The 27,618-nt window shown below is 34.4% G+C and overlaps 3 protein-coding genes across 6 annotated transcripts; 1 reads left to right on the top strand and 2 right to left on the bottom strand.

Moving 5' to 3' along the window:
- The first annotated feature begins 2,312 nt into the window (after positions 1-2,312).
- Positions 2,313-8,162, top strand: LOC111436042 (probable serine protease EDA2). Of its 3 annotated transcripts, none has more exons than XM_023073723.1 (13): positions 2,313-2,564; positions 3,063-3,188; positions 3,850-4,005; positions 4,307-4,486; positions 4,636-4,752; positions 4,837-4,890; positions 4,979-5,050; positions 5,943-6,148; positions 6,258-6,352; positions 6,618-6,692; positions 6,972-7,055; positions 7,636-7,737; positions 7,922-8,162. In XM_023073723.1, exons 1-13 carry the CDS (start codon positions 2,346-2,348, stop codon positions 7,927-7,929), a joined length of 1,494 nt encoding a protein of 497 aa, XP_022929491.1. In that variant the 5' UTR covers positions 2,313-2,345; the 3' UTR covers positions 7,930-8,162. The 3 variants fall into 3 exon arrangements, with proteins under 3 accessions (XP_022929491.1, XP_022929490.1, XP_022929489.1); XM_023073722.1 differs by having other exon boundaries at positions 7,636-7,779; positions 7,813-8,150; XM_023073721.1 differs by having other exon boundaries at positions 7,636-8,128.
- A 1,267-nt stretch (positions 8,163-9,429) lies between these two features.
- Positions 9,430-12,372, bottom strand: LOC111435993 (protein CHAPERONE-LIKE PROTEIN OF POR1, chloroplastic-like). Of its 2 annotated transcripts, none has more exons than XM_023073647.1 (5): positions 12,200-12,372; positions 11,154-11,364; positions 10,971-11,071; positions 9,963-10,407; positions 9,430-9,829 (listed from the first exon to the last, which is right to left on the bottom strand). In XM_023073647.1, exons 2-5 carry the CDS (start codon positions 11,291-11,293, stop codon positions 9,679-9,681), a joined length of 837 nt encoding a protein of 278 aa, XP_022929415.1. In that variant the 5' UTR covers positions 11,294-11,364; positions 12,200-12,372; the 3' UTR covers positions 9,430-9,678. The 2 variants fall into 2 exon arrangements, with proteins under 2 accessions (XP_022929415.1, XP_022929414.1); XM_023073646.1 differs by having other exon boundaries at positions 10,971-11,074; positions 12,200-12,371.
- Positions 12,373-12,982: 610 nt separating this feature from the next.
- LOC111435992 (pyridine nucleotide-disulfide oxidoreductase domain-containing protein 2-like) lies at positions 12,983-26,947 on the bottom strand. Its single transcript, XM_023073645.1, has 16 exons — positions 26,594-26,947; positions 26,318-26,479; positions 25,331-25,510; positions 25,010-25,067; positions 23,989-24,039; positions 22,163-22,245; positions 20,912-20,999; positions 19,126-19,167; positions 18,985-19,059; positions 18,764-18,832; positions 16,691-16,806; positions 16,106-16,218; positions 14,823-14,902; positions 13,776-13,896; positions 13,553-13,619; positions 12,983-13,457 (listed from the first exon to the last, which is right to left on the bottom strand). The coding sequence occupies exons 1-16, from the start codon at positions 26,848-26,850 to the stop codon at positions 13,322-13,324; spliced, it is 1,698 nt and encodes a 565-aa protein (XP_022929413.1). The 5' UTR covers positions 26,851-26,947; the 3' UTR covers positions 12,983-13,321.
- Between the last annotated feature and the right edge of the window lie 671 nt (positions 26,948-27,618).

Below are 27,618 nucleotides of genomic sequence, written 5' to 3'. Positions count from 1 at the left end.
TTTTTTTTTTTTTTTTTTTTTGGGGGGGAATACTTTATTTTGATGTCTTGAATTTTCATTTTCTTTTAGTTTGGTTGTTTTTGCATTCAAATTTTGCTTTAATATTCACGTTTTTCGTTTAATTTTGTGGAGATTTGGGTCGAAGATTTTTTCGTGAGGAATTCATGATAATTTGCTGGGTTTTACATGATCTGGTGAAAATTAGATTTATGGTTCATTATTGTCCATTTTAGGGAGTTTTTAAGTATTTTTGCTCTTCAATCGACGTGGGAGGTCAGTTTCCTAATTAGCACACCACCTATTTTGGAGATGTCGAAATCGTTATCTTTCCAACCAATGATATCTCACAATTTACTCCCTTAGGGGCTAGCGTCCTAGTTGGCAAACTACCTGATTTACCCTCTTAGAGGCTAGCATCCTAGTTGGCAAACTGCCTGATTTACCCTCTTAGAGGCTAGCGTCCTAGTTGGCAAACTGCCTGATTTACCTTCTTAGAGGCTAGCGTCCTAGTTGGCAAACTGCCTGATTTACCTTCTTAGAGGCTAATGTCCTAGTTGACACACTGCCTGATTTACTCCCTTAGGGGCTAGCATCTTAGTTGGCAAACTGGTTGATTTACCTCCTTAAGGGCTAGCGTCCTAGTTGGCATTGCTTGATGTCTAGTTATGTTAGCATTGGTAACTATCCAAATCTATCACTAGCAGTTATTATCCGACTCGGTTATTAAAAATGTGTCTGTTAGAGAAAAATTTTCATACCATTAATTTTCGTGAGATTTCACAATTATTAAAAAAAATCACAATAGACGAAAAGTTCTGTCTAGAACAAACGCTTCGGACGAGTCACATCTAAAATAATTTTTACGTGAAATTTGATGATTTTATTTAAAAAAATTAGGCACTAAAATAGAATCATCAAAAAGTTAATGGATATAGATAACGTTTATATATTTTAAATTAAAAATAATTGATAATAATGGTTCCTTGGAATCACTATTTCATTAATAATATTAGAATCAAACCTAATTAGGATAAATTAAATTATTATATGACTTTATTTATATGATTAATTATGTGTAACCTCACCAAAGTTACATCATTAAAGCTAAATTATTCATTTAAATTAATTAATTATTTCTCAAAGGTCACTTCAAAGAATCAAAACCAAATCTCATAGGCTATTATTTATTTATTAATAATTGTTTTATTTAATTTTAATGGTGAAGGGATTATTATATAAATTATAATATTATTTTGTCTGAGGTGCTCAAAGGAATAATTAATTAATTAATTCAACGCAAGACTTTCTTTCTTGTCAAAATAATCAATCAAATGTCTAATTATTTCATACAAATTAATTTATATTATTTAAAAAATTAATTTTTCTCGTTCCAAAAATATAAAAATATACCACGAATTTCAATATTTAACCTATAAAAAAATGTTATTAATATTTTAAATATTTCGGTCAATAATTTTATTGTTTAATTATATTTCAAAATTTAAAACATAAATATTTCTTTTTACGTTTTATAGTAAACAAGTCTCCGTGTTCTTAAAGAAAAAGGAATAAGTTGCTGCTTTCATATGACTCGAAAATCGGTCTAACTCAAATTATCCAATCCAAACCATAAATGTTGGGTTGGGTTAGATCTTTCTCGATTTAGATTGGGTTGAATTTTTTGGTCAGGTCAACCTAACTGATCTAAAAAAATAGTTTTACAAAATAATCATACCCTACTTTTAAGATTATTATAAAAATTAATAATATTTGACGTTAGTTATGCATTGTGACTTATAAATGTTTGATATTTGAATTTTACGAGATTTTAGTTATTAATGTATCATGTATTGTAGAAAAATATGTTTTTTTTAAATAATTAAAAGGAAAACAACTCGATAACCCAAGTTGCGTTTGGTCATTAATTCTATTCGAGTTATTGAGATCATCAACCTGAAATTTCGAGTTGATTCAAAAGATTTTCTTAATGCAACTTGCGTACACCTCTCTATAAATAATAAGTAATCGTCGGTTATTTGTTTATATATTTGTTAATTTAATTTGCTTTCAATTTTAACTAAATTATTTTATTTTCTTGTAATTTATATATAAATATTATTATTATTGGATTCGAGATAGAAATTTGAATTTGAATATGATATTTTAATTAATTAATGCTTAAGTTAATATAAAATATTATAAAGGATTAGTAAACAAATTTAAAAAAATATATTTTTTATTTAAATATTCCTAAAGGTAATTATCCCATTGAAAAAAATTAGTTCTTGGGGAGAAAAACAGAAGAAAACAAAAGTCGATACCCGTAAAAATTTACGATTTGTTTGATGCAGTTCGGATTGGCTTCGACACCATCCAGAATGGGGAAGATCTTAACAATAGTTCGATTGTGGTTGGTGGCGACGGCGGTGGCGTTGTCCTTGTCGGCGTTCACTACCGGCCACGTGACGCCTCGGACTGTTCTTAATCGATTGTCTTCAAGCAGCTCGTTCTTGACCCGGACGGAGCATTGGTTTAACCAGACACTCGATCACTTCTCTCCTTATGTAAATTTCACTCTGTTAAGTCGTAATTCGATTTCAATTGGCTTGATTTTATTTACTGCGGATGCTGAATTTGTCTCGGGGGTAGTTGTTCTGTGAATTGAATCTACTTAGCTTGCCTTTCAGTTCATTTATTCGGGATTGTTTGAAGTATCTTCTGACTAATTAAGCTAGGGGAATTTAGTATTTGCTTGAGCTTGACGTAAGTGGCTTAGGCTAGTTTTGACCTATAAGGAACATACTTAGCAATTTTTGTATTTCTTGGTCGGTTTGAAGAATATCTATGATAGTTTATTAGAATGGAAATGAACTTTTGATTTGTTTCTTTCTGACCACCCCAGCATGTAATGAGCTCAATCGTATTGAGTTCACATATACTTTATGACCAAGCAATTTTTCACTAAATTCTTTTAGAATTTCTTGTGTATGTGAATGTGAATGTGATGCTCATTAGTTCAATTCAATCCAATTCTGCTCACTCTTGGGTGCTAACGTATGCAGAACCATGACAAGTTTCAGCAGCGCTATTACGAGTTCCATGACTACTTTCGGATTCCAGATGGACCAATATTCTTAAAAATCTGTGGTGAAGGTCCATGCAATGGGATTAGCAATGATTATCTAGGAGTATGTTCAACAATACCTCCAATCATTTCTTAAGGGATTTGGTTTTTCTTGTGTTCGAATGATAACATGAAGGTCGACCTGCGAGTGGTGTACTTTGTTTAATGTAGTACTCTAGTTTAGATTATTTGTGACTCAGGGCTGAGCTTTGTAGAATTTACTTCGCATGCTGGTGATTTTGTTCTTCATTTTGTCTTAAAATATTTAAGATACTTTTTGGTTATAGAGCCTGTTATTTACAGTTCGAGGAAAGCAAAATGCCCTTTCAACCACTTCCTCAAAAGTACGAAGTTGTGAATGTTTGTAAAAATGTATGTGAGAAAGGAGGGTGTTGTTAATTTAGATTTTTGGGATTCTTGATTGCATGTTTGATTCACAGTTATGACAGTGGTAAAAGGGGTTTGTGAAAATGTATTTAAGAAAGGTGGATGTTGTTCATGTATGATTTAGTAGTGCTTGTATGCAAGTTTGTTCATTATGAAGTGGTGAATGCTTGTAGAAATATGTAAGAGAAAGGAGGGTGGTGTTCATCTCAATTTTAGGATTGCTTGTAGATAGATCGATGGGTAGACAGATAGAGAAGGGAGAAATCTATTATCTTCTCAAGTTTTATTAGTTATTCGATGAGGTAATCCCTTTTTTCATGCTTATTTATGTTATGCAGGTTTTGGCAAAGAAGTTTGGAGCAGCCATTGTTTCTCTTGAGCATCGCTACTATGGGAAGAGTTCCCCTTTCAAGTCATTGACGACAAATAACTTGAGATATCTTTCGTCCAAGCAAGCTTTGTTTGATTTGGCTGTCTTCCGCCAGTACTACCAGGTCATTATTACCCAATTTATAACTATATTATCAATTCAAATGTAAAGCAGATTGAAATAACTCATTTGTTTGCATATGTCAAATGACTCATAATCTAAAGTGGGATTATTTTTGTTTTTGAAAAGGGAAAAAGAAAACATGATATTGGATTTTCACACTTCACTACAACTTCACTAGCCTAGCGTTTATGGTCCACGTGCATGTTCAATACATTACCATTCTGATATTAATAATAAGCTTGACTTGTTATTTCTCAAATTATATGTAAATTAATGTCCGTCTGTTGGTCATCTGCTTGCAGGATTCACTGAATCTGAAGCTGAACAAAAAGGTTGAAAACCCGTGGTTCTTTTTTGGTGTCTCATATCCTGGAGCTCTTAGTGCGTGGTTTCGACTTAAGTTCCCTCATTTAACATGCGGAAGTCTCGCAAGTTCTGCTGTTGTTCTTGCTGTCTATAACTTTACTGAATTTGACCAACAGGTGATTCAAATATGATGTCATTGGCTATATGCATTCTCCTATTTGATTCAATGACCTTCAGATTCTATACAAGAATAACATTCTAGTCTCTCAAACTTTTTTTAAATGTGCTCCTTTGGACAATATCCTGAGTTGTCTTTTTTCTGCAGATTGGTGAATCTGCCGGTCCAGAGTGCAAGGCTGCTTTGCAAGAAACCAATCGACTTGTTGAACAAAGATTTGCAACAAACAAAAAAGAAGTGAAGGCATTGTTTGGTGCGGGAGAGGTTGACTTTCCACTTAATCATTTATAATAGGACACTATATTTGCTGTTCTCTTATTTGGCTGCTGATATCTAGCGTGTTTACAGCTGGAAATAGATGGAGATTTCTTTTATTTCCTGGCAGATGCCGCTGTCATCGCGGTAATTTTCAGTCTTGGATCACCTTTCTTTATGTATAATTTTTTTTTACTTTCAGCATTCGTTATCTTTATTTGTTAAAATTATGCAGTTTCAATATGGAAATCCAGATACAGTGTGCTCTCCTCTTGTTCAAGCAAAGAATGCAGGAAATGACTTAGTGGTATCTTCCCAGTTCTTACCTTTATTTGTTTATAATCTTTTTGTTTCCCAATAAAAATGAGAAATATATTACATTTTCAAGATTAGGATGTGCAGCAGGAACTGGACGAAAACTAAAATTTTTTGAGGTCATGAAGTGCACTAATTAGATGTCCAATATGTAATAAGCCTGAAAAAGAAGCTAGGAAATGAACCTTGAGCCACTCTTAGATTTATCCTTTTACGTTCCCCTCAGAAATTGTGTTATTCCTCTCCTTCATGAAGTGCAGTTAAACATCCAATCCTATGTTAATAATTGAGGAATGTAATGAACTTTTTTATAAGGTTAAGGCACAAATGGAGCTAGAAAGTGAACCTCATGACACTCCATAAACCTATGTTCCACTCTCTCATCTGAAAATGATATTATTTTCCTCTCCTTCCATACTCAAGCATTGGATAGCCATGACGGTGCAATCAAAATGAGTTTTGTTCCCTTCATTTCTTCTCTAACGTGCAAACTTTTCGAGTCAACGTTAAAGATAGAGTTTCTTGGGTTTAGTCCTTGACATGTTTCTTTAACCAAACACCCATATTAACCTCTGTTCCAAGCGTAGTTGCCAAATATGGATGGTCTATATTTATTAAAAAAAACTTGCTTGATCGCTTAACCAAAAATTTGGGCAAAAGATGTCGAACAAGTTATCCATCAATAAAGCACAAAATCAATCCATGCAAAACAAATGCTCCCCAACCTACTCTGTATTGCCACTATCCTTTAAAAGGGCCCGTTTTAAGTTTAATCTATGGGTTTCTTCTCTGTTCATAAAATGCAATGTGCACATACATGCAGGTTATTTTATCAACTTTATTAGGTATCTTACTCTTTGAATGCCATTTACTTTCTCCTGCAGGATGCCTATGCCAAATATGTTAAAGATTATTACATTGGAAGTTTTGGCACTAATGTTCAGACTTACAATCAGAAACACTTAAAAAACACCACTCCGGGTGAAGATAGTGCTGATCGGTTGTGGTGGTTTCAAGTTTGTTCTGAAGTTGCATATTTCCAGGTTGCTCCAGCAAATGATAGCATGCGATCCTCCAAAGTTGATACAAAGTATTCTTCCAGTCTCCTCTTTGTGGATTCCATGCTTTTGATCAGTGAATTTTTATCAGATTTCGATGTTTCTTTGGTTGCAATTTTTTAATAGCTCACATAATAACAGATATCATCTGGATCTCTGTAAGAACGTTTTTGGAGAAGGCGTCTATCCGGATGTAGACAGCACAAATATTTATTATGGAGGCACAAAAATTGCAGGTGCCTACTGTCTTCTTTTCTGCTTCCTCTACTTCACTTGGTTCTGTGCTTTTAGTGTGAGAAGTCGGTCACTTTAACCGTCATCCCTGTAATTTCTTATTTTTACTAATGCAATTCAAAGCTCTCTTTGGCCAGTTCGACATACTATAAAAAGAATTTTAAATGTGTATACGCCGGGCCTTTCAGTCACCAAAATTGCTTGTTTAGCCATAATTAACAGCGTTTCCAGTCTTATTTTACGTCTGATGAAAAATTGCTTTTGCAGGTTCAAAGATAGTTTTTACAAATGGTTCGCAAGATCCTTGGCGCCATGCATCCAAGCAAATTTCATCTCCAGACAGTGAGTTTTGAATTATTTTGTTCTTAATATTCATTTCCCAAGCTTATGTGAAACTCCCAGCCTTGAAGTGATCTTATCCAGGTCAATTACTCTTGATTGCTTGTGGATTTTCCTGGAAGAGTTTTTGTTTCATCCCAGGATTTTCATTGATTTTATTAAATTATGTAGAAAGGTTTTTACGTAAATTATTGGCCATGGTAATTTAGAATGGTGTTGTTTTGAATTTATTTAGGAGATTCATTCATAATGTTATTTACTTTTTCTTTTTTCTCTGTTCAGTGCCATCATTCCTCATAACATGTCACAATTGTGGCCATGGAACTGATTTGCGAGGATGCCCTCAATCTCATCTAAATATTGAAGGTATGTAAAGTTCTACCTTTATATCTACCCTTTCTTCCGCATACACATTATAAAAATGATTTAGATCGAGCATATGGGAGTCGATCTCAATCTCACGTAGACCTCCAATTTTTTTTTTTTTTTTTTTTTTTGGGGGGGGGGGNAAGAAAAGGCCATTAGTCCAAAGCCAAACGATCCTAAATCAATCAGATGTTTGTTTGCATGAAATTTTGAGATTTGAACTTAATGGTGCAAATCTAAACCCTGTAATTCACCTTAAAAATGTATGTTCCCCCGTTTGATCAAGTTTTGCACCGATCTTCATCTTTCTGAAGTAGTCTGTCCTTTACATCCTTAAAGACTGCATTGTTTTTAAATTGTCCAACATCTGCTCTTTCAAGTAGTATTACCTCTCGGTTTTTCCGAGAGTGATGAATTTTGTAGCTTTTTGTAATGTCTAATTGTTTGATCTCTTCTTTAGGATCACGTTAAATCACTCCTAAACTAAAGAACTCTAATGATTTAACGAACTTAATTTGTTGCTTCATTGCATTCTCTAAATCTGACCTTCCTCTCTGCCTCTGCCTCTGCCTCTCTTTAGGTGATGCTCACAACTGTAGCTCTCCAGACGCAGTTCACAAAGTTAGGCAGCAGTTGGTGGAAAAGATGGATCTTTGGCTGTCAGAGTGTCAGGCCACCACTGGTAGGAATTATATCTGAAGCACAACGATCAAGTCCTCCTGCTTAACTCTTACTACTTAGCTTAGCCTCGAAAGTGTTGAAAATGGTTTTTAAGCGAAGATTTTTAAGCACTTAAAAGTCATTTCAAACGCGCCTTAAATCATACTTTGCCTAATCGCTGTCTGTGCATATTATCCTCAAAACAGATGTTTAGTTGCTCCATTGAGGACATCATATCAATCCTACTCTCCTCTCTTCTGATGCAAGCAAGGAGCACGAATTATGTGGGCATGTATTTAAATTTGCACAATATGTATAAATAATGAATAGATTTTTAGACATTCATAAAGCTGACCTCATATTTATCATTTGGTTATTTCACATCTGTAATGTATTTTATTGTTCCACTTCCATTAGTATAAGATCTATCTTATATTATTTCTTTTCTCGAATAATCATTTTATAAATTAAAACTCATCGTTATATGACTGAGCTAATACTTGAACTTTTTCTAATGCCTATAGTATTTGCAAATGTATTATTCTTTTTTATTGAGGCCATAAGGTGATTGAAATGAAAATTTACCTAAGAGCGTAAATTGATACACTTATTCAAGTTTCAAGTTTGAAGTTTAAATTGATAAAGTGAGAATTTAGAGTAAAAATTGATACTAAATTTATGGTTGAAAATGATTTTTTCCCAAACAATTTCTAATTTCTAATTGTATTTTAGTCTCATATGTCAAAGTTTTGTATGAATGAAATGTTAATATGCTAGTAGATATTGTTATCTTTGAACTTTTCCTTTCAGACTTTCCCTCAAGGTTTTTAAAGGTGTGGAAGGTTTCCACACCTTTATAAAGAAGGTTCTCCACATAGGGCCATCCTAGACTTGAACTAGAGACCTCGCCCGTGAAATAAATCATCGTACCTACAATCCAACCAATTGGGAAAGAATCAATAGATTCCTTTTCGGGGGCGATTCATCTTTCTTTTGTCTAACTTACAAAATTAAAGGGTCACATTAAGTATAAGATCAAAATCTTAGAATCAAATTGCAAAATATTAGAACTATGGCCCTATGGGGAGAACCTTCTTTATAAAGGTGTAGAAACCTTCCACACCTATAAAAACCTTGAGGGGAAGTCCAAAAGGGAAAGTTCAAAGATAACAATATCTACTAGTATGTTAACATTTCATTCATGCAAAACTTTGATTTAATAATTAATGATTTACATATGAGACTAGAATATAATTAGAAATTAGAAATGGTTCGGGAAAAAATCATTTTCAACCATAATTATTAAGTCAAAATTTTGCATGAATGAAAGGTTAACATGCTAGTAGATATTGTTATCTTTGAACTTTCCCTTTCCGACTTCCCCTTTTAAAGGTGTGGAAGGTTTCCACACCTTTATAAAGAATGTTCTCCACATAGGGCCATCCTGAACTTGAACCAGAGACCTTGCCCGTGAAGTAAATCATTGCACCTGCGGTCCTCCACATAGGGTCATCCTGAACTTGAACCAGAGACCTCGCCCGTGAAGTAAATCATTGCACGTGCGGTCCAACCAATTGGGAGAGAATCAATAGATTCCTTTTCGGGGGTAATTCAACCTTCGATTGTCGAACTTACAAAATTAAAGTTGGTTGGTTATTATCTCAAGGCTCAACGCCCCCAAAAAAAGGTCATTGCAGCTCAATACGCTTCGCGCTTTCAAAAAACTGCACAAGAAAGATTATCATTGCAACAAAAGATGAAATACAGATAATAACAAACAACTAACCTACAGTTTCCATCTGTAATAGTTTACATCCTTTTCAACTCTAAAACAAAGAACCCTTCAATCTCAACATATCCTCTCCATTAATCAACCGAAGGGGCAGGGAAGCAGAACACTGTGAATCAGAACCTCATCCGCAGCAAAATTTGAATCTCACAATAGAAGAAAACATTTGCTTTGCTACTTTAAATATGTAGATGAAACCCAGAGTAAGATATAGGTTATCAATGAAGTAGTGACTTCAAAGCCTCTCAAACCTTTTATTACAGGAGGGATCACAGATACCATCAAAAAGGTTCCCAACAGCCATGAGAATATGAAAGCTCCAGCCCTGTACCATTGAAAAACTCATAGAATCAAACCCAGTTATCTTATCAGATACCATTAAATTCTGTTCTATATGTTAGTATTTATGTTCTATCATAAATTTCGAAAAGGAAATGAGATGAATGTTCTAGACATACCCATAAAGGAAAGCTCGGAGTTTGCTCTTCAGTCGATCATGTATGAAATAGAAAGTAGCTATGAGTGATATAGCAACCTGAAGGGTTGGGCCTTCCTCGGTTGGAAAAAGAATGGTGAGAACTCCAAGAACTAAAAAGGCAATGGATGACTTGATTATGAACTTTGTAGATGGTGTTTGGAACCTATTCCTTATAGCCTGCACAACCCGAGACTGATTCACTTCCCTGACCTTTTTCTTGATATCAATTTTTGGGTTCTTTCTGTCATAAAATTTTTGCATAATAATTTTATCATGAGCTGATTCAATGGCATCGACACTTTCTTTGTGCCCTGCGTATCTATGAATAAGGAAGTTTCTGGCAGCTTGAATTTCATCTTCAGATGCTTCCTTACTTATGCCAAGCCGTTTGTATGGATCCCTTACATGTATTCGAGGGAATATAGCTGCATTAGCAAAAAGAGTCAAGAAGGAAGCTCAGAGATGAGCTAAGCTAATTCTAGAAAAGTGTCAAGAAGGAAAATATCTTACGTGTCAAAATGGAGTGCGGTGCTCGCTTAATACAATTGCAGTAAATATCATCGTCATCAATATAAGAACGAATAGATTTATAAAATTTATTAGTAATTTATCACGATATCGTGTAGAAAATCATATGTTATAATCCCAGTTTTAAAATTTACTCATTTTAAGATAAAAAAAATCCATGTTTCAGGTCCTAATAATCAAAGTTTTGAACCATAGAGAGAGTAGATCAATAGTTTATTAAATAAATAAACCAGCAAATTAAATTTTTGGTCATGAATTTATAACCCTTTACATCTATTTTGATCCCTAAGTTCTAAAATGTAACCATTATCCCTTTAATGTTGTAAAGTCAGTCTAAATTGTTCCTATTGTTAATTGCCAGTTAGGTACAATAACACAGAGCTTTGTTTGACTAGGAGCTTCCTAGATGGATTAGTTTGGTGGAGATAATCGATGTTGTTAGTTGGAGTAAGAACTTTACCGGCAGACTCATTTGCAAAATCTCCGGAAGCATCAAATGCACACTTAGTAGTGTGTCGAATCTGGAGAGTTTTGCCTCTAAGAGCAGGACCCGTCCAGCAACTTCTGCATTAAACAACAAGGTAAATGAATCATGAATTGGAATGACCACATCAGAACACTAACGTGTAGTAGTGAGCAGAACCTTTTGAGATATTGCAAATCAATATTTTCTCTAAAGTTCCCATTGGGAAAAGATGAAACCAGCTCACGTGGAATCCTGGGACTAGGTCTCAGAAGACAACATTTCGAGGGTTTCCCACTCAATCCCGACAAAATCATCATATGAAATCTCTGTTCTTAGTGCCCCACAATACCACTATATGTTTATATTCTCCAAGCCACAGAATCAGCAGCTACAATTTTGTTAAAATCACTGAATTAGATACACTTTAAATAAGATTAACAAAAGAAACCATAGCAAGTGAGCAAAATAAAATAGAAAATACCACTCTACAAGAATCCAACCATCAGCCATAAATTCTGGTTTAGCAGAGTTTAGTCACCAGTCAAATAGATGAAGAGAATTGATATGCTGTTTAGATTATTTTCCATTACTTAGCCATGGAGAAACGAAGATATTAAAGTCTCTTTTAGAGCTTCCAGAGTGTTCTACTGTTAAATAGATGCAAAATATGTTAAACAATGAAATTAGCCCGTGGATCGATTGTGGCTGCCTAAATATCCTACCAATTTCAGTGTGTCAAATATTATGGAGAGCAAAAACATTCCCGCATCCATTTGGTTAGTTGGAGAGATTCAATTTGGGCAACAAACACTAAAGTTACTTTGAAAAACAATGAGAAAAAAGATCGGTCGTTTGGCTAATTGGAATTGGAAAGGGAATTAGAACATATTCGTTCACGTTCGGAGCTCATTCTGATAAAATTTTCAACCCGAAATCAAAATTTCAAAATAAACCATTCCAATTTCAGGGTCCAACATATGAATCAGAGAACGAAGTTAAAAAAGCTTAAACCCATTCAACCAATCAAAGAGAATGCCACACTGAACATTAACCGATACTTAGAGCAGAAAAGAGCAAAATTACGCGATACCAGATGAAACAGATGTAAATTACAGCAGAACTTGTAATAATTCAGCACCCAAAATCATCATCAAACACCACAAGAAATGAAATGAAGCTCCAAACCAACCGAAAGAATGAAGAATGAAGATTAGAAGAAGAACCTCATTGGTGAAATAGAGAGTACACGGCGGTCCGATAAGCAAAATCTTCAGTAGGGTCGATCTCAAACGTCGTGGTAAAGGATAGGGAAGACGCTAACCTAGAGCTTATGGAGAGCGCTACTGGACCAGTGAACCCTGCTTCCAGTAAAACGAGAACCCGATTTTTTTTACCCTTAAGAAAATGTTTGTAACGATATTAAAATAAATAAATAAATAAAATTTGCAGATGGACGTGAAATCCAATGGCTTTAAATAACTAATTTATTTTATATACTTTAATTATATTTTTTTTCATTTTAAAATTGTTCCAAAAAAAAAAAAAAAAACCCAGTTTTTTATTAAAATAAATTATAGAAAATTAAATGAAAAATTAAAACACCTAAATAATCTTTCTATATACTTATAAATTACCTTATTTAATAAAATATTCTCTTACGAATTATTTGTTTTGTTATGTATCGGAGTACATTTTTGTTCGCCGACCAACCCCCAAATTAGCCAAAGGTGTGCGTTCCGCTAAAGTTTCAATCAATTCTTACCAACATACAATGACATTTAAAACTTTTAAATAGAACCATGATTTAAATATGTAAATATGCCTTCTATTTTTATACGTCCTTCGCCGTTCTAGAATGTTTCTAAAACATCATATATTGATATTTAAGATTTGAAAATGAAATTATTAAAAAAAAACAAGTGGATATGGGCATGGAGTGTTTAAAATTTTAAAGGGTTGAAACCTACTTCAAACACTATAAAAATTTCAACGTTTTATAATAGTTATGCATCAAACATATCTCAATTAAACTTACGTTAATATCGTTAGACACTACTACATTTAGTTATAAAGAAAACTCTAGGATTTTCACGATAGATTGGTGTGGTTCCTCTACACCTAGGACACCAAAATATCGAACCATGAACGAAGAAAGGCATGAGAGAATAGCATATCGGCAGGAGATTGTGAGGCCCCAATTCATAACATGAGGGGGCACCCAAAGGCCTCTGCCCGCAAAGCTTTTTTTGGTTTTTTCATTGACTGAAAATACTTTTAACCCGTTCAACTGTCGCTCCCGCAAACTCGACGTGGAAGAAAAGAGTTTTTATGGGAGAACAGTGAGCTCATTTGAGTTGTCCGTTCAAATCTTGAAGAACCAAGTTTGCAGCATTACGACCAGGCGCCCCCATGACACCACCTCCAGGATGGGCACCACTTCCACACAAATACAGCCCTTTCACTGGACTTCTATAATTTGACCTGCATTGGCATTGGACAACCTCCACCATTCAAATCACTCATTTCTAAATGCACAAAAGAATAGTTCCCATTATATATCAGACTGAACGACTAACCATCCTTTAACTGGCCGCAAAAGGAAGAGCGAGTCCAACCCCATGGCGCCATGGAAGATATTCCCTCCTGCAAAAGGAAATTTATAAGAGATTTGTTATCAACTACGTAGTACTGAAGTGATTTTGTGCTCATCCATGAGACATTTAAAAGACATAACAAAGACACTCTCCACTGATTTTGTACAAGATGACTAAGCTAACATTCCTGCAGAAGATTCTTTACCTGTCAGACCAATTTCTCTTTCAAGATCAGGGGGAGTTAACATGTCATAACCAATAACTGATGAGCTAAACTGAGGTGCATATTCATCAATCAAAGCAAAACATCTTTGAGCAAACGATTCCTGCAAAGAGAGAATTCAATGCGCTCAAAGCTGGACTGATAAAATGTATCAAGATTAGTAACAATTCAGTTTTCAGCATTATTAGGCAGTGTTAAGAGTAAAAATGATCGAGAACACTGTGAGATCCCACATCGATTGGGGAGGATAACAAAACATTCATTATAAGGGTGTGGAAGCCAATCCCTAGCAGACACGTTGTAGAAACCTTGAGGAGAAGCCCAAAAAGACCAATATCTGCCAGCGGTAGGCTTGTGCCGTTATAAATGGTATCATAACCATACATCGGGCGATGTGCCAGCAAGGAGGCTGAGCCTTGAAGGAGGGTGGACACGAGGCGGTGTGCCAGCAAGGACGCTGGGCCCCGAAGGAGGTGGACTAGGGGGTCCCACATTGATTGGAGAAGGGAACAAGTGCCAGCGAGGATGCTGGGTCCTGGATTGTGAGATCCCACATCGGTTGGGGAGGAGAAGAAAGCGCATTGTTTATAAGGGTGTAGAAACCTCTCTCTAATGGACGCGTTTAAAAACCTTCAGGGGAAGCTCGAAAGGAAAAGCCCAAAGAAGACAATATCGGCTGATGGTGGGTTGGGCTATTACAAACACATTGTACACAAGTTAGTAGAAGTTGACCTCATGCAAATTAAATGTGCAACCAAAATCCACGATATCCATGATCTACTACCGACGTTACTATAAGCAGAATTTCCAAGGAAGCATCAAACGGGTTAATTATGAATTATGGTGTGCGTTGAACGAGCAATTAGATGAGAGATGAGAGAAAAACAAGGGAATTAAAACAGAGAAACTCTACAAGATTCATTCTAGAAACAGAGAAACAAGGGAATTAAAACGAGCAATTAGATGCTCAAATCTCCTATTATAGTGCCCAAAGTAAACAACTTATGTTCATTCTAGAACTGAACTCACCCTATAAACAGGATCTTCCCAAGAACCATCGGATGGTTTGTATGGAGTGTACTGAATAAATAAATTGATCACATGCTTGCCTACAAGACAAAAGACTCCATCAATTCAGTCAGAATAGGTTGTTAATAAACTCAAATTGCCGATCACATACAAAGAAGGCCAGCATCCTATGACTTTTCTTTATACAACTACATTAGGTAAACTAACAATTTAACTTCTTAAGAATATAACAAGGGAACTATAATTTACATCTTCCAAACATGAATTATCATTTCATTACTCATATTTTAGTCGTTGAATATTTTAAATAATCTTCTCACGGTTAAAATTTTAAAATTTTATTAAATTTAAAATTTTGAGTTTAATGGTAACAATATCTATAATTTAAGGATTTAATTGTATCAACCCCTTTGAATTAGGGATAGTTTGTACATTTTCTTATTGACCCTTAATAAAATTATAACAATAAGGTTTAATTGTACTAATGCTTTAAGGTTGAGGGGAAATTTTGTTAAAAACAAGCAATTAACCTTATAGATTCAAGGGCAGTTAAATCTCTCACGTGGACCTGGAATCATGTGGATCTAAAAAAAAAAAAACTCGAGGAATGTGAAAAGGCAGCTATCTAAGAAGGCTAAATATCTCATCCTACAGTTTTCTGGGGACCGACTTTTTCCTTCTTTGGTTGGTGCAATGTGCTGCCAGGAGAACATCCATGCGGCTGGCCTCTGTTTTGGTTGTATATTATTTCAAATGAGAGAAGGAAGTTTTATGGCTGAATTTCATTAGGGCCTTCCGTTCATATACGTTTGAAAGGAATAATCGCATTATCAAGGAAAAGGAAAACTAATTCGGCAGTTTCTTCGAATCATTATCTTTTTTGGCTCTGTCTTGCTGCAAAAACTCTGCCCTTTTTTCACAATGCTAAACACCCTATTGCATTAATGAAAAGTATTGTTTCCATTTCAAAAAACCTATTGGCCAGAGTGCTGTACTATTCAATCGGGTGTGGTCGTCCCCTTTTTTTGTATAACTTTATCTTAATGATGATGTGGTTTCTTATCCAAAAAGAAAACTAAATATATTGCTCTTCTTCTCCAATACATGGTTGCACCAACCATAAACTCAAGAGAATAAGAAGATGCCAAAAATATTTGGATTAATGCAATAAGCATATTTATATCAATGTCACACATAGATAGAATATTCTTACCAAAAGGAACAAACAGATAGAATATTATTACCAAAAAGAACAAACAGATAGAATATAATATGTTGCAAACCTGGAGGAGATATTGTCCGGTCTAGTATAGAGGGGATTGTCATCTCAATAATAGGTCTTCTAGACGGTAAGCCATTCGAAGCATCTTGACAAGCCAAGTCAATCTCCTCCATACTAAATCAGAAGAACAAGGTTTAACAACTGAAGTTCTAAGGAACTACATGCTATCTTGCATGACATTGAAAGAAAAGCATTCTATCATGGATGGTGAAGTCGCATGCCAAATTGTGCCGTGACCAGCGAGGAGACATGACACTTGAATAACCAACATTAGCACATGTATCTTCTAAAACCTGCTCGTATTTTCGATAGTTACACCAATCTTCTCATCTTTTTAGTCTAGCTTAGTGACAGTGGCAAGGAAAAGGGGAAACAAAATGATTTGCTTTAGTTTCTTTCAATCTGGTATTTTGCTTCTACTTGCTGTCCAAGAACATAATTCTTTCGGTGATCAAATATTAATTTAATGTATTCTCCTGTATAATTGCCAATTATTTAAGCATAACTAGAAGATTATCAGTTTCCACCACTTCCAAAGATTTCAAATAGAAGCAAATAACAAGATGATGGGCTACTCTTAGCATACCTTTCTGCACCAATATGAATGGTGCCAACGAGCTGATGTTCTGCTTCAGCTGGGCTCAACTTACAACAAGGAAAGTGGGGTATTTTGTCAACTGCTAAGTTAATTTTGGTAGTTGCCTGTTTCATTGAATGACAAAAAATGTTTCAAGTACGAATGAATCAATTCGTTTTTTAGAAGAAACAAAAAGTATACTAATAGTAATAAAATTGAGGAGAAAATGTAAGAACCACCCATCGCAGAGGTTATTATAATTTAAGCAATTATCCCTAAACATAAATTACAATCACCATGATAATCAAATGACACAAAGTGCAACTTTCTAAAGTTTTAATGGGTCCTTGCTTTCCTTCTCGGTCTCATCTCTTATGGCTCAACGCTGTAAAAGCAATTCTTTTGGAACTAGGGTTGGAAATAAATCAGAAAGTTTTTTTTTAAGAGACAATTTCATTGATATTTGAAATTTACAAAAGGAATGTGTTACCCATGATGTTTATGAAAAAAAACCTTTCCAATTTACAATAAGGGAGGTATGACAATAGGAAGCAAAAATATTAGACAATTTACACAAGATATAGCGCGGTAAACAATATTGTCGAAGAGCTTTGTATCAGTCTACGTGTTCTTTGTTTTTTTCTTTCCATTGATTCCAAAAGAAAGCCATAATGAGATTTTTCCATAGAAACACTTTTGAATTCTTGAAGGGGTGGTATGTTAAGGTCATCTTCAATAAATTCTTACCTCACTAGGGAAAAGTGAGATGTCATCCGAAAAGAAAGAGAATCATTTTCAAGAAATTATGAGCATATGTGTATTGCATAAATAAGTGGCTTCGTAATTTCATAATGGGCACCAACTTGGAGATAGAGTCATATAGGGCATTCTTTTATGTAGATTTTCACTTGTGCTAATGGCTTTATGCGCTATTTCCCCAATGAAGAACTTCACCTTTTTAGAGTGATTTTCTTTCCATATTGTCTTTGCTAGCGTGGTGTTTATTCCCTCCTTTTTTCCCTATGTCCATCATCAAAAAATTTGTAGAGAAGACTCCGTCAGCGCTAGGAAGCCATGTCAATGAGTCTGCTTTTTTAGACATTACAACTAGAGCGAGGTCGAGGCTTAATTCAGCCCATTCCATGGTTTCATTATCCTAAAGGCACCTACTACGCTTTAGGTCCCATAAATTGTTAACATCATTCTATGTTTCTTTGATCGTGGTTGTTTTCCTACGAGAGAGTCTATACATAAGTGGATACTGAAAGGTTAGCATGGTGTTTTTAGTCCAAGATGTCCAGAAAAGAAGTGCTTTCTCCACCCATCCTATGACAAATTTGACTGGTGACAAGGTTTTGGTGTTTTTTATGTACATCCATGGCCCCCTTGCAGAGGTGGAGGGGGTCAATTTGTATATGATGTAGGAGTATATTTGGCCCTTATAAATTTTTTACACAAGGCATTGTCTTCATGATAATATCATCCATTTGGCGAGGAGAGCCTTGTTCTTCTCCTTTATTAAAAATAGACCAAGTCCTCTCTTGTCTCCTGGAAGGTTTATGATACTCCATCAGACAAGGTGTTGACCATCTTTCCACGGATAGTTTCGTAATCTTTCTATTACTGTAGCCACTTTTTGTTGCATTTCAAATCGGAACATGTGGTAAGTTGTGTGGCTTGTATTGGGGTGAGTCTTCCGCCTTTGGAAGTATAACATGATGACCATGTTGAAAACCTTCTTTCTGCTTTATCAATAATAATCTTCCAAAAGGAGAGGCATCATTAAAAGTTAAATCGTTTTGAGGTGGCACATTCGAAGGCCTCAATTTGGTGTCCAAATTCTAAGCTTTTCTAGGGGTTCTCTCTTCAAGGTATTAATTTGAACTTTGCCGCCTCTACTTTCCCACAATTTCCTTCTCTTACATTGCTCTTTTTCTTTTCTGTTTTTCTCCTTTGTGGAGCTAGTATCTTTTTTTTTTTTTTTCCATTTCTTCAATGAAAAGCGTTGTTTCTTGTAAAAAAAAAAAAAAAAAAAAAAAAAAAAAAAAAATAGAAGAAGAAGAAGAAAGGAAGAAATCTTACAGATCGGTAATCAACATGTTTAATAGCGCGTAGAAACTCATCAGGAAGTATATCAGGAGGCATTAGTTCCTGTGTGCATAAAAAGTACAAAGTGCAATTGATATTATCATATCTGTGGTGGAATTCAACAAATTATCACAATTTATAAGGTGTCAATCAGCAAATGTGACCGCATGTTTCTAGCAGTACTTAAAATTCATTAAAAAGTTAACAATGCTTACCATAAATGTTTTATAAGGCGTTGCATTTGACAGAACAGTTGAGGCTTGCACACATGTGCCATCGGCTAGACGCACCTATATAATTCCCGTGTCATCACTTTATGATCAATACTTCAAAGTCAGCAGGATGTAAATACTAACCCCTTTTACTCTACCAGAGTCCTCAACCATCAATTCTGACACCTAACAAAAAAAAATTAAAAAAAAGAATAAGGATGACATGCAAGTTTATGCATTAATATGAATTACATGCACTAACATAAGTAATTTTCCCAAACAATTGACTGTAATTTATTACGGAGAGGCAACCCAGCTGCTCCTTTGTTTTGTTTTTTCATTTTTAAAATAGGAAATAGAGAAATATATTTATAAGAAAGACTACTAAAGAACAACCAAAGGGTCAGGGGTAAAAGAAACTCCACCCACCATAGAAGTACAAGAGAAGAGGTTTCCAAGAGATTTGCAGAGGTTTAGTTTTTCATTATCATTTATCACTTGTTCATTCATACATAAGCAATTTTTTATTTTCCCTTGTAAATAACTTATTTGAACACCACCAAGAAGAAGTAAATTGGAATCAAACAGATATGACCTGTCTCCAAAAAGTCTATGATTTCCTCCTCCCAAGTAAACCAAAAAAAAGCTGTCCAGAAAATTCCCCAGAAACTCAGACTTAAACATGCCTTAAAACTCACATTTGCAAGGGCTATCAGAAGCCAAAATAGAAGACCATCCTTGAAGGCAAAGAGGCGAGGGAGGAGGATATGAAGATTTGAATCATCTTTAGCGGTCATGCCTGATCAGAGTTAAATTTTGATTTTTTTTCATAGGATTTTAGAATAGCATTTGTGTAGAGATTGAGCACCCAAAGGCGTTAGAAGAGGTTATGATAGACTATACGTTCCAAGAGGTTGGGTTCACTTGTAGACTCAATTCTTGTCCATTCTTTGGTTTATCTTGGTTAGAGAGGATTAGAACTGTGTTCATTGTAGGAGAGTTCTAGGAGGGATGTGATCGAATCCATCTTTTAAAAAAGTTAGTTTTCTATACAAAGAAAATCTTACTTTCTATACATCAACATAACCATGATTAAACTTCAAAGGGGTACATAATTGAGAATCCAAGAAAAACACCATGAGACAAGGCTTGCTAAATTGAAGTTATCAGTCTTTCAGCTTTTTATTGAGTAAAGGCAGAACTTCTCTATAGAGAAAACTTTAAACATATCTATGGAGACAAGAAAAACCCCAAGAGAGACCATGATTAAAATTCAATTTCATGGTTTGTTGGATTCAATTAAATTTCAGAGAGCTTCCTCACTTACCAATTCAATAGCTTTTTGTAATTTATCTGCAAATGGCATTGCTGTAAACTTTAATTGGTTAAATTTTCCAGTAATCTTCTTTTTGGAGTCTTTGATTACATATGAACATGTCAATAATTAATGAAAATTTTAGTTGTGTTAAAGAGAAAAATAGGTTGCAATCTTATTTTATTTGCTCAATTTGGGATGGACGTGGAGATACGAATCTCGAACCTTTCGGGAGGTTATTGAAAGGTTATTGGTGCTTAATCAAATAATCTATGTTCAGGATCTTTCTGTATACTTTTTAATATTATTCAACGATAATTTTTTTCTAATCCCAAAATAGAAACAAAGAGTATTCACGGAGAAGGAACAAACTTATACTACACTCTCGATAATGTTGTTTATCACGCTATATCTAGGTGTAAATTGTCTAATACCTTTGCATCCTACCATCATACCTCCCTTATTGTAAATTGAGAAGGTTTTTTGTAAACATCATGGATAGCATATCCCTTTTGTAAATTTCAAATATCAATAAAATTGTATCTTATCCAAAAAAAAAATAAATAAATAAATAAATAAAATAATCCAAAAATAGAAACAAAGAAGCAATTGTACCTCAGCATTTGTGATAATATGAGCGCCTGCTTCCTTTGCTGCATTACTAATGGCCATTGATACAGAGCCCATACCACCTTCAACATACCTGGGAGAAACTTTTAATTAAACTACATCCTTAATGAACAATGTTTTCATAAAATTAGATTTTTTTTTTTTTTTAAGAATAAATGTGCTTTCATTGAGAAACATTTATCACTGGTTTAAAGAAAAATAATAATAGTACATCCATATGGGAACTCAACAATGGGGAAATAAAAACATATTTCAAGAACGAGAAAACCCAGCTTCCTATTCTACACTATTCACTGGTTACTACAAAGAAAAAAAAAAACCCAATTCATATTTATCATATCGACTAAAGTGCTTTGATCTAGCTAACTTCAGGGCTCAATGGTGTTTGCTTTATAACTCTTCTAGCATTGTTTGTTTGAATTTTTCTTTTAAACTCCTTAGGAAGTGTATGTCCTTGAACACGATGGAAGGAAGGATCTCCAGTTGTGCAAGATAATACATTCTCTCACCTTACAATACAATGCCATAAGATCAAATTTATACAATAACCCACTCATAAAATAAGCCAAGATTTGTAAGAAAATTAAAAATTAAAATTTAAAATTGTCAGAAAATATATTTAAGATTTGTAGTCCATAGAAATACGAGCTTGAAAAGTTAATGAAGGATCAAATAAATGTTGAAAAAAATGCTTGTTTCTTTGATATTTTTTGCGGGATTTGGCTTCTCTAGTAGAATTTTTAGAAGGATTGAGAGATCTTGGGAGTAGGTTTGGGAGGTTGCTAGGTTTAATGCATCTTCATAGATGTCCGTTCATTGGGCTTTTTGTAATTACCAGCTTGGTCTCATTCGTTTGGATTGGGGTCCATTCCGGTAGTTAGTATTGAGACCTCTTGTGTGGGCTTGTTTTTTTGTATGTCCTTGTACGTTCTTTTATTTTTCTTTATGAAAAGCTCGATTTCTCACCCAAAAAAATAAATAATGACAACATACAAAAATGCCAAAAATCGAATGGAGCTATGATTATCATCAATGTTTGGACCCTGACATGGAGCTAGCTAGTAAACAAATTTTCAACCAGGCTACTTCATATTTTTAAACAAGATACAAATCCGTGTGCCCTTCAAAAAATCAATGCTTTTAAATTTCATATAAGGAAAAGGAACAACAGGTAATTTACAGTTTCTAATCTATGTTTTGCAATTTATATGTCAAACCAAAAACTGGAATACATACGACCAGATACCACGATCCCCATCAGTTTCACCCATCACATGATGAAGTAGCACATATCCACTACCAGGTGTGTGCACACTTGCCTACAATATGAACTACGAAGTCAAGTAGGTAAAGATAGTTGTTACTGTTCGTATTCTGATTCTGTATAATTGACAATATTAAGCACATCCTCGTCCAATTACAGAATCACAAAGTAATAATAATCACAACGATCTAACAAAAACATCCAAAAGCAATTGATTCTTCATATTATGCCTCTTGACAAAGGAAAATTGAAGCATGTGAAAATAAGAACGGATTGCATTGAGATAAAATGTACTAATGTTAAAAAATTTGAGCTTTATATGACTATAGCACAACTAATATGATCAAATGGTGGTATTCAATGTTAAATATGATTGAATAGTGGTATACTATGTTAAATGGGAGCAGATTGCTGAGAGATGAATATACAAATGTTAAAAATTTGAGCTCTATCAGACGTCAACTAATATGATTGAATAACCAATTATATGTTGTCAACGTTCAAGTTGACAGAGTATCTCAAAGTAATAGATTTATTTGTTTTTCTTTTCTTTTAGCTTGCACACACCTCAATTATTCTCATTGCACAACTGTCTAATCCTACTACATTTGATTGTCAAGAAAACTGGTAGGTTATTATATCCATAGTAGGTGGCCACCATAACTCAAACCTATACCTTCTAAACTCCTTTCTTACTTACTTTGGTCCTTATTGATCACTAGGTCAATCAAATGTGGTTTGATGTAAAGGTCTCTTTCATTTTGGGAAAATCTCCGTTAGGCCAATTAGTGAATCTAACTTCACTAATAGAACCATCGAACTCCATAATATTTGGAAGCAAGAAAGCTAAGTCTTTAATATCCCAAATAAGTGCCTCCTAAGGATTTAATTCATGATCTTAAGTGTCAGACCACGGCCCTTATTGACCACTATGCCAACCCAAGGAGGTTTGATGCAATAGCTTCTTTCATTTTGGGAAAATCTTAGGTAGGCCAATTAGAGAATCTGAACTACACTAGTAGAACTATCAAACTCCATGAAATTTAGTAGCAAGAAAGCTGAAACTTTTATATCTCAAAGAGGTGACTGCTTAGGATTTAATTCACGATCCTTAGCATCGAACAGCGGCAGCGAGTGGGGGGTAAGATTTTCCAGAGAAGTGTTTTAATGACCATTTTTTTTTTAATAAGAAACATCAAAACACTTCATTCCTCTAAAACCAAAGAAACAACCTGAAGGGAAAAACCAAATATTGTTTTTCAATTGGGAGTCTCTTGAGGGAATTTCTACGTATGAAGTTGGATGGTCGAGCATTTATCTTTAAGGGTTTTCAAATGGTGGGGAATGATGAATAGTAGGAAACAACCACCATGGGTTGGCCTAATGGTCACTAAAGCCGATGAAAAATAAGGGTTTAAAGTATGGTGGCCACCTATCTAGGATTTAACATCTTATGAGTTTTTTTGGCAACCACATGTAATAAAGATTGGCTATGATGCTCCTGAATATTTCAAAGAGAGAATGAGAAGTTTGAGGTTAGCAAGTAAAAGCCATCTATCTTCAACAAGAATTTTTTTTTGTCTCAATAAGAGTTGATTGAGGAGCATAGTTCTAGTCGGAGGAAGCCATGAGAAAAGCGGGCAAGAAAAGAAAGGCATCCATGGATATAAAAAAAGGCAAATGAGTTGGGAGGACGAGTGTCAAGATAGTATAGTATGAAATTTCACTAGTTTAAAATTTATTCAATTATATTCGAAGCATATATATATATAGATTGTTGACATATAAGAATCCTTACCACCGTCCCTATGATAGCATCTGTTGCAAGTGTAGCTTTCAGAACATCTCCCTAAATAATATGTGATGAAGAATTTGTTAGAGAAACTACAAACAATTTAATCATCAAATATAGTAAGAAGTACGGATACGGATACCACATGACACTGATACAGTGACAAGTCAATTTTAAAAATCTAGGACATAGACAAGACAAGGACCCATTTATTAAAATATACATTTTTGTACTACGAAAACTCATAAGAGCTTTGACTTCGTTCAGTGCCTATAATTCGATTCTTGACTGGTGCTAAAGTCAATAAGTTTATACATGCTTGAAATAAGTTTATACATGCTTAAAAAATGAGTTTGATGTATTTCTCTCTCAACTTTATTTATTTTTTGTCCTATATTATCATGTGACTATTCAGTGTACTTTACAAGTGTTTGATCCGTGTCTGATAAATGTTGGACCTATATTGACTTTGTACAACCAGTGTCGAACACATCTATAGCGCTAAAGAGTGTTTGTATACATGTCCAACGAGTATCAAAGTGTTCAAATGTCTGACACAAACATGCTAGTTAAACTAATGTATCTATGCTTCTTGTATATCTTACGAAGGTAATGTAATTCAAAATATTGAGAAATGACAGAAGGTATGGCTAGAAGACAGACAGGCAACAAATCCCTTGCAAAGTTAACTTCATAAATTATTGGTTATAAAGTAATTAGCAAAGGCTCAAAAGCTAAAATGAAGTACTGAGAAAAATGATTTCCAATTTGTAGTAGAATCAGTTGACTGTATAATGGAATCACATCTGGCAAGAACTCTGGAAAAATGAGAAAAATATACTTCAAAGACTAAAATTAAGAAATGTGAAACAAGAACATAGTTTAAATTTCAAGTGCAAGATAGAAAATTGACTGGCGGAGGTGGAGGGAGAGGAAGTTGATCACTCTTATATCGAATACAAATAGAACAATTAAGATTGTCAGTATTTGAAAGAGTAGAACAGACATTAAAAAATTAGATGACAACCTCAAACCAATTGTTTAAAACCTTCGAAGACGGAGAAAACAGAAGGTCCATGAAGTCTCTGCAAAAAATCAATAACAACATACTTAAAAATGGATCATATTAAAAAGAAACGCATTTAAAAGGGATTCTCAGCCAGCCCGTGAATTGAAATTTAAACAAAAATATTTCCACGAACTCATACTTTAAATGGCAACACTGCTAAAAGAATGCAGTCCCTTTAAAGCCAAAGTTCAATAAGAAATTGACAAAAATTTCAGCATTTTTCAATAAAACTAGATTAGATGAACACATACAAATAAATAATAGAGATAGATCTCCTACACCATATCCTTTTGCCCCAGAGAAAGAGCGCTTCGAAGACATTTTGCCCAAAAAGCTGAATTTTTTAACTTATCCCCAAGCCGATGTTTAAGAGATGAAATGTCATGCAGGATCTCTGGCGTGGGTGAGTCCAGAAGAAGATCCATGAATTTACAGAACCTTTCTAATTGAGCCTCATATCTGTATGCACCAAAAATGGAAGATTTTAAGATACTCACGTTTTATCTATTAAACATAGTCAAACAAGTTTGAGAATGAACAAAAGTGTGGTTAATAGAAGATTCGGATTTTAGATACAGTAAACAACTTCAAACATATTGAAGACTTAACTAAGTTAGTCAATAGACAATGTCGCACAGCCCAGTCATCTTGTCTGGCATTCTATGTGATCATTCGAAGTTCATAAGCCTATGTATTCCTTGCTATTCTTAGAAAATGTAATTCTTACATCACTCTTTCTCAATTGGTGTCGATTATGCAAGAAAGAAAACGAATTACAAAGCCACTTGTTTATGTAATGTACATACGCTCATAATTTTTGGACAACTCACATTTGCTAGGGAGGTAAAGGAATTTTTAGATATGGCCTTAACGTACCTCCTTTTCAAGAATGCAAAAGCCCTATTGTGGAAAAATTTCATCATAGCTTTCTTTTGGAATATGTGGAAAGAAAGAAATCAAAGAATATTTGCAGAAAAGACACAGACGTACACAAAACTTTTCAACAATGTTGTTTTCCAAGCTATATATCGGTGTAAACGGTCAGAAAAGACACAAAGCTACACAAAACTTTTCAACAATATTGTATCCCAAGCTATATATCGGTGTAAACGGTCAGGAAAGTCTTTGGTAAACACCATGATTATACATCCTTTTGAAAATTTCAATCATTAATGTAACTCTTACTCAAACATAAGCCCAACATTAGAGCTGCTTTGGCATTAGCGGATCAATAATACAAACATGCAAGAATGGAAGGATCCAGACCTGGGATAAGCGTCAGCGTCTCGTTTGGAGAACTTGGAAATTTCTGAATAATTAAGATCCTTATTAGGACCTAACAAAAGATATCGCCCATCCAAACAAGGAGTAAAAGATGATGGATTCCTCTTTAAAAGCTTTAATCCGTGCCTCGCTAGCTCTAATTCCCTGACCTCCATTAGAGATGATTTTTAAAAAAATGATCGATAAGTAAACTCAGTGACTTGAACGAGGAATGAAAAGCGAACAAACGGATTAGATTATAAAAACAGTTAAACCGACTTGATGACAGATGGACGGAGGAGACTCTGTAGGTAACTGCACCGGGAGAATTTAAAGCCGGGGATGAGTTCTTCAGTCACGGCAGCGCCACCGAGTACATGGCGTCGCTCAAGTACTGCGACGGAGAGACCGCCACGAGCTAGGTACGCAGCAGCGGTAAGGCCATTGTGGCCACCGCCGATTACCAATGCATCCCATTTCTGATTCTTCAAGACGGCCGCAGATCCGGCGGCGCTGCTGAAACTCCGCCGCCACATTGTTTGCGAGAGTGTGACTGTGGATTGATGAGGAACAGAAATGGAGATAGAATTCAGTGGAATAGTTTGCCGCGAAAATGAAAATGGGGATGAGAGAGTAGCTGCCGGGGAGTAAGGGAATAAATGTTTTAAGGGTATAACGGTAAAACAATTTATTTTTAAAATATTTAAAACCTATTAAAATTTTGTGAGTTACAAACACATTAACGAAATTCAAATTATTTTGATGCAAAATAGACGAAACTATGGTTTTTTGTTCTTCAACTAAAACACAATCTTAATATAAAATACTTTTTTTACGGGTGTACATTCATCCCGACAGCCCGGACCAACTCAACCCAACAAGGGTTGGGTTGGGTTGGATTCATTTTTCTGAACCCGAACTAAATCGATTAGGTTTCGGGTTCGTGGGTAAAACTCTCGATTTTTTTTTTCTTTTATATATATATATTTTTTAAAAATACCTTACTAACAAACCATTATAGGTTCATAAATTATATATTATAAAGATTAAACATAGACAAGTATTATATGTTCATGAATTATATATATAAATACATGTTTTTTTTGTTTTTTTTTTTTCTTTTATATATATATATATATATTTTTTAAAATACTTTACTAACAAACCATTATAGGTTCATAAATTATATATTATAAAGATTCAACATAGAAAAGTATTATATTATATATTATAAAGATTGAAGATAGAAAAGTATTATATGTTCATAAATTATATATATATAAATACATGTTTTTTTTTTCTTT

The sequence above is a fragment of the Cucurbita moschata genome, unplaced genomic scaffold (assembly GCF_002738365.1).
Source record: "Cucurbita moschata cultivar Rifu unplaced genomic scaffold, Cmos_1.0 Cmo_Scf00051, whole genome shotgun sequence".
NCBI classification, from domain to species: domain Eukaryota; kingdom Viridiplantae; phylum Streptophyta; class Magnoliopsida; order Cucurbitales; family Cucurbitaceae; genus Cucurbita; species Cucurbita moschata.
This window is presented reverse-complemented; position numbering and strand designations above follow the sequence as displayed.